Consider the following 7,657-nt stretch of genomic DNA (forward strand, 5'->3'; position numbering starts at 1 on the left):
CTCTCTTTCTTTAAGACACACGCTCTCTCTCTCTCTCTCTCTCTAAAATTAAAATCTACTTACATTATGCTGATTTGAACTGCATGCATTTTCGCTGCTCTCTTTAGACATGTTGGTTAAGCCGTATTATGTGTCACATTGATTTAAAAAAAGTTGAAGGAAATGTATATATAAAATAAGAATATTGAATTTAAATGTTACTATGGTCAAGGCATATAAATTAAAGGTTTATTTACACGAATTGCACACATAATCACAAACACGTACACAAATTTTTTTTAAATTACTTCTTGGTGTGACCAAGTCAATAAATGCGTATGCACATGGGTGCATGGGTGGATAAATAGGATGATAAAAATTTGTTAAAATCATAGTAGCCATCCCCGACAAAGTTTGAGTACAAATTTCGAAAAAATCTGTGAATAAATGTGTGAATGCGTGGGTGGAGGTGTAACACTTGAAAAACCACATCGTCACCATCTCCACAAAATTTGCAACATTTTGGTACCAATTTAAGAAAAATCGGTTCATAAATATGCGATTGCGTAAGTGGGTGTGTGGGTGGAGGCGTAAACTTAAAAAAATAAAACAGCAGTTTTCTCAGAAAAATTTGCAACATTTTGGTACTAATTTCGTGAAAATTGGTCCATAAATGCGCATGCGTGTGGGTGCGTGGGTGGGGGTGTAACACTTGAAAAAACCGCATCGTCGCATCTCCAAACAATTTGCAACATTTTGATACCATGTGTTCAGAAATATTGCAAAAAAAGAAACATACCCTCCTCTGAGGAAAAAAAGAAATTAAAAAATTAAAAAAAAAACCCACAGCAGCCACCCCCGAAAAATTTGCAACATTTTGGTACCAGTTTCACGAAAATCGGTCCACAAATGCGGAAGTAGTTCGCGTACATACATACAGACAGACGGTGCTTATATATAAAGATAGGAATATATGTATATGTTGACAACTTTTCCGCTCCGCATTGAATGTACCCATGTGCTACCGGCTTTAAAGTGGAATAAATTAATATAGAATTTATTTATTAACATTATTATTTAGATTAATTTATATTAATACTATTATTTAAGTAATACTATTATTTATTATTGAAAAAATCAATATTGTTTTAAAATATTAATTTTTTAAATGTATATTATAATTGTTATCTAAATATATTTATATTTAAATATTTTGGTTTTAGATAACAATTATAATATACATTTAAAAAATTAATATTTTAAAACAATATTGATTTTTTCAATAATAAATAATAGTATTAATTAAATAATAGTATTAATATAAATTAATCTAAATAATAGTGTTAATAAATAAATTCTATATTAATTTATTCCACTTTAAAGCCGGTAGCAGTATTTAAATATATAAATTGCTAAGCCGTATTTTCTTCAGTATATTGATCTGATTAATAATGTAATAATAAATATTTTACATAAAGGTTCAAGTTTTAAAAATACTTACGATTAGTAATATTTTGACTTTCCATTGGAGAGCGATCATTATCTGTTAAATATAAGGAAAATTAGTTTTTGAAAATAAAATGAATTCTTACTAGAAAAGTATTTATCTTATACCGTGTCTCTTGCCAGAAAGTGGTAATGTAGGGTATGTGTTGCTATCTTCATCAGATATCGATTCATAAGATTTATCAGTATCTGAGTAATCCTTATGTCCTTTACTTTTGCCTTGTCCCCGCTTATGTATTTTATTATTCTTTTTCGTTAAAATCTCCGTATGTGATGAAAGATCATCTGTACGTTGGGCTTTAATTGCCTTTCTTTTAGCAAGTTTTAAATCACCTAAATAAACATTACTTATTATATATCCAATAACAAAGAATATAACTACCATATTGTTGTACATTATAGAATTGCATATTAAATAAATGTGTGGTACAAAATAACAATGTAATTATTATAAGTTTATGATAATTACAAATAAAAGAAGATATTCCATGATTAATAACAGTGTGTGTGTGTGTGTGTATATAATTCTTTATACATATATTAATAAATTAATAATTTTTTTTATAAAAATGTTATACAATTTTATATAATATAAACAATAACATATTTACCATATGTGCCTAAAATAATTGCTCCGTATTTCATCCAGTTTGAATCAGGACTATATTCATTTTTTATAGCTGCTTTAATAGCTGTAGTATCATAATTTTGTGGTGGCCAATAGCATGCAGATTCTTTTAACAAAAACCATTTTTTCGGTATTGCCTCAACAGTGTCATCCTCTTTGAATCGAACGACAAGCCAAGTCATCTATATACACATATTAATCAATTCTTAAAAATTCCTAAAACTCAAATTCAATTATTAAAAACTTCTCTAGTAGACAATGAAATAAACAAATAGAGATATGTCATTTGAGAAAAACTATGATTTAACAAATAGATCAAGATCACTTAAAGAATAAAATAAATATCATAACTGACTCTTCTTTGAAATCTTTTTCGTTACTTTTATTCTCAACGTGCTAATTTTTTATTTTAAAATTTTTATGGGCTACAGATATTCAGATTTAATTACTTGATAACCTGATAGTAATCAATTTCGGATCTCAATCTAAACTGAACTTTTATCTATCAACGAATAAATATATCTCAACGAATAAAATTCAGTGAAAAAAAATTAGTTATAAAATTTACACAATTTAACAAGAGGGTTTTTTAAAATATAATTATTGAAAGACTAGAGAAAAGGAATATTTTTTTAAACAAATAAAATACATATGTAATAAAAAAATTAATAAAAAATAAAAAATTCAATGCAAAACCGATCAATTAATTATTATATTATAATACATCTGAATTAAGTATATTTTGAGACTTTATACTAATTAAATAAGAAAAATAACTTATAACATTCACTTTTCGTTAGCTTGTATGTTATTTTTCTTTTCTAGCTAGTATAAAGTTTCCAAATATTTAAATTAAAAATTATCAAATATTTTATGTTTAACTAACTATTGAAAAATGTGATCGATTATTATTTATTATAAAATTATTTTAGACAATTATAAATGCAGTAGAGGATATGCAATATATTGATCATTATATGGTAAAACTAGTAATTTTCTTTTGATCTTGTCAAATCTCCACATTTGAAATATAGTATTATATTTTATAATAACTTTAATATCAAATAATGAAGAAAAACATGGTTTTGAATAAAAATCTTTGTGAGGAATATACTTGATACCTATTAAAAATATTTCATTTTGATATGATGCAAAATTTAGTATTTCAACGATAGTTGAATCGGTCAATTCGACAAATCGATCAGCTACTTTTAAAATATTTAAGCAATAATTAATCGTTTTAAGTTTCCTGTACTGCGGAGAAGTGCAATTATTTATTAATGGACCATTAAAATGTTCTTGCAATAATGTTATGGAATTATCATTTACAAATTGTATTGGTTGCAAAAAATTATTATCCTCACTAACTCTACACACAACTTGTTGGAGCTGCTGCGAATGTCTACGGATATACTTTTTCAACTTTTGCATATATGATTTTCAAATGCAAAAGCACTGAATTCATCAAGTGAACCAAATAAACGTACACAATCACTTAAATGCAATAGACTATGTATGTTGTGTGAAATAAAATCGGGTCCATAAATTTTAATTGAATTCTTAATAAAATATTTTATTAGGTCTTCGGCATATGAAATATAATTTTCAAATTTTGTGTACTGATTACTTATCAATATTGAGCTAGCTAAACTTAGCATAAGAAAATTATTATACTCTTTTAATGGTATTACTTTCTTCAAAACTATTGGGCCTGTATATAATAGAAAAAGTCTAAATTCGGTCGCCTTAAATCTTTTACATTCGTTTATTGGCCGAGTTTTTCTTACAAATTCACAAGGAATATATTTTTTTTAAACCTGAAGATTATTGTTAATTTTATTAATATTTAAAGCACGTAATTTATGAGGAGGCTTGCCAAATATCCATCCATAACGCTTACAACATAACAACCTTTTTGTTGCACCCAATAGAAGATTATGCATATAATCTAAAGGTACATTATCAATCATATTAAAATTGGGAATTTGAAGCCAAAGTGTTTCTCCTGTGTGGTGTTCGATTTGAAGGGTATTTCTAAATGAATGATCTGTTCTTTTTTTTAAATTTTCAGTTTCAACGAAGCATAAAACGTTATTAACCATATCCCCTTCCTGATCACACTTCGTACATGAGAAATAACCTGAATGACTTTTAATAGATAAAATGTGAGATTTGGCCGGGGTATCACAAATTAACATTGAAATTTTGAATTTACATAAAACAGATTGTATCATTATTCCATTTGATAATTTTATACATTCTTCTACAAAATCCTTTAAAAATTCATTGGCTTTAGGTTTTTCATTTCCATAATGTAAAGCTATTATAAATACTTGATTTTTTAGATTTTTAATTGATTTAACTGTACCCAAAATTGGCCAAAAGGAACTTGATGTGCTTTTTGTTAAAGGCAGCCCGTCAATATTAATTGCAAGAAAAAATTCTGTATTTTGATCGACAGTTATATTATGTTTCAAAGATAAAAAATTTAGTGACTTGCGTATACCAAAATAATGATATGAATTATTTAAAGAATTAGATTTGCGGGGTGTTTTCAAAATAGTACGTGGATCAGCTGGCAAGATATTAATTAATGATGGTTCTTCGCGTAGTATATCTAATAACTGTTTAAATGCAGTTAAACTAACATTTCTGTCAATAGACCATTTTCCTAATTTTGTGGAAAGAGATTCCTTAGGCTTAGCAAATAATGGAGGTGAAATATTAGTATCATTACGTTGCTGTAAATCATTAAGAAAAGAATAATCATTCTGTTCCAAATTATTGCTTTGATTATTTAATAAAATGTTATCATCATTTAAAAAATCATTATCATTATTATCATTATTATCATTATTATCATTAAAATCATTATTATCAATAACAATTTCATCAACACTATTATATAATTTTTTACAATTCTGATTATAATATTCATCTAAGAATATTTCATTGTTTGCTAATTGATCCGTTTCACTAATTGTTGCTAATGACAGATAAAGTTTTTCATTAACTTTCCGACATAATTTTTCTCTTTGACTTTTTTTATTAGGCATTTTGAATTATATTCAGAGAGACACAAGAAAATTAAATAGATAAAAAGTGCAATAAAGATTTATTAGATCCGAATGATTGAATCGAAGTTGAACGTAATATCCAAAAATATAAAATAATTTATAAAGAACCTTTATACTTTATAAGATAGCTGAAACAAACAATATTAGAAAGAAAATTAAAACTTTATATATAGCAAATTGTTTGAATATGTTTAAACTTATACTATTTATAAACTATAAATAACCAATATATATAGATTTTATTCATCACTTACATGTAATGCAAATGTATATTATAGAACTATATATTTTATATTAACAAATTTGCCCATACAGCTTGCATATTGAAAAGACGTTCAGAAGATATCTTCGGAATATCTTCTAAACGTCTTTTGAATATGCATGTTGTATGAGTAAATTTATTTATATAAAATGCATAATTCTATTGCTTTTAAAAAGTTGTACTAACTTCTCAATTTTTGTACAAATATATATTATTTTCAATTCTGTTTAGGTCCAATTTTTAAGTTATTTTATTTCTTAAATTTATTATTTCTAATTTAGTACCCTAAAGATATCCCGAAGATATCTTCTGAATGTCTTTTGAATAAGCATGCTGAGTGGACATATACTAAATTGAAATTTATTAAATAAAATAACTTCAAAATTGAACCTAAACAAAATTGAAAATAATATTATATTTATATAAAAATTGAAAAGTTAGTATAGCTTTTTAAAAGCAATAGATTTATGCATTTTATATTAACCAAATTTATTCATGCAGCATACATATTTAAAAGACATTCAGAAGATATCCCGAAGATATCTTCTGGATGTCTTTTGAATGAGCGTGCTGTATATATAAGTACTATAAATTAAAATTTAAAAAATAAAATAACTGAAAAATTGGACCAAAACAGGATTGAAAATAATATTATATTTATATAAAAATTGAAAAAATTAAATTTATAAAAAAATTGAAAAGTTAGTACAGCTTTTTAAAAGCAATAGATTTATGCATTTTATATTAACCAATTTACTCATACAGCATACATATTCAAAAGACGTTCAGAAAATATTCCGAAGATATTTTCTGCATGTCTTTCGGATGTGTTGTGCTGCTAGATTATATTAATTAAATTATTGGACTAGCATGTTATATTAGTTTAAGAAATAAACATATGAAGAAAAAGTTTATTGTAACTATGCTTAATTATAAATAAAATAGTAAATAAAATAATATAAGACATATATACGAGACTTACCGCTTTAATATTAATAAAACTATATGTACTGCCTGCTGCTACTCCACGAAATGTTGTTTTCACACAACGCACAATCACTTTAGACAAATTAAAACGTCGCAAGTCGATTTCTAGATTTTTCAAAGCGTGGTGTACTGCATGAAAGATGAACAAGAAATGAGACAGTAATGATGAGAGCCAAGAAGAGCAGTGAAGACAAATGAAAAATGTCTAGCCGCAGTGTCGCACAACTCACGCAGTGCAATCAACTTATCTACCATTAGTGGAGTATGCATTGTAATTGATTTATAATTTTTAAGATGCCAAAATTAAAAGAATATTATTAGCGTTATTAGCGCATAGTTCGCTCCAATACTATACTCAACGTATATTACTTTTTAATATTTGCAAAATATTTAATATTTGCAATATATATATATATATTGGCAACAAGCGCAGAAGCTATTAATTCTATATTTTTTGCAAATATTAAAAAGTAATATACGATCAGTATAGTATTGGAGCGAACTATGCGCTAATAACGCTAATAATATTCTTTTAATTTTGGCATCTTAAAAATTATAAATCAATTACGATGCATATACTCCACTATAATGGTAGATAAGTATATATATATATATATATATATACACATATATCAGCACAAAATATAAATGTTTTCAAAAATATTTCTAAATATTTCTATAAAATATTGCATAAAAGCATTTTAAAATGGTTTTAGGAATATTTTAAAATAATTAAAAAATTTTTTGTGATAACATTTTAAAAAACTTTTAAAAATATTTTCAAAAATGTTCTTTTTATCGTTCAGATAATATTTTCTTAAATACAATATTTGATACATATTTTTGAATATTAGTTTAAAATGTATATTCAAAATATATTTCTGAAAATATTTTTAAACATCAAAAAGCGGACATAAAAACATTTTAAAAATATTTTCAAGAATTATTTTATCTTTTAAAAAATATTTTAAAAAGATTTAAAAAATTTTGTGTATATATGATAAATTTTGTCAAATATATTAAATGCGTATGTATATTAGATGTACAATAGATATTCAATATTCGTATATCCGTTTTTGTATATCCTATGTATAAACGTTTTTGGAGTTCCTAAGAATATCCATTGTGTATGTACATAAGATGTACTATAAATATTTAATATTTGTATATCCGTTTTTGTATATCTTATATGCGTATGTATATTAGATGTTTTTGGAG

General features: G+C 25.2%; 1 protein-coding gene across 1 annotated transcript; it reads right to left on the reverse strand.

Annotated features, from left to right (window-relative positions):
* Positions 1–1,466: 1,466 nt before the first annotated feature.
* On the reverse strand, positions 1,467–6,564 carry LOC114930785 (uncharacterized). Its single transcript, XM_029302623.2, has 4 exons — positions 6,435–6,564; positions 2,097–2,295; positions 1,594–1,818; positions 1,467–1,522 (listed from the first exon to the last, which is right to left on the reverse strand). Exons 2-4 carry the CDS (start codon positions 2,293–2,295, stop codon positions 1,467–1,469), a joined length of 480 nt encoding a protein of 159 aa, XP_029158456.1. The 5' UTR covers positions 6,435–6,564.
* Between the last annotated feature and the right edge of the window lie 1,093 nt (positions 6,565–7,657).

This window comes from Nylanderia fulva, unplaced genomic scaffold (assembly GCF_048542155.1).
Source record: "Nylanderia fulva isolate GAGA-0341 unplaced genomic scaffold, ASM4854215v1 Scaffold636, whole genome shotgun sequence".
In the NCBI taxonomy this organism is placed as follows: Eukaryota; Metazoa; Arthropoda; class Insecta; order Hymenoptera; family Formicidae; genus Nylanderia; species Nylanderia fulva.

What these genes read in the sequence shown, in the direction of transcription:
- LOC114930785 (XM_029302623.2), bottom strand. Translation starts at nt 2,295, where the DNA reads ATGACTTGGCTTGTCGTTCGATTCAAAGAGGATGACACTGTTGAGGCA. An exon ending in AATTATTTTAGGCACATATG is followed by an intron (nt 1,819 to 2,096) that starts GTAAATATGTTA and finishes ATGTTTATTTAG; the next exon opens with GTGATTTAAAACTTGCTAAA. An exon ending in ACTTTCTGGCAAGAGACACG is followed by an intron (nt 1,523 to 1,593) that starts GTATAAGATAAA and finishes TATATTTAACAG; the next exon opens with ATAATGATCGCTCTCCAATG.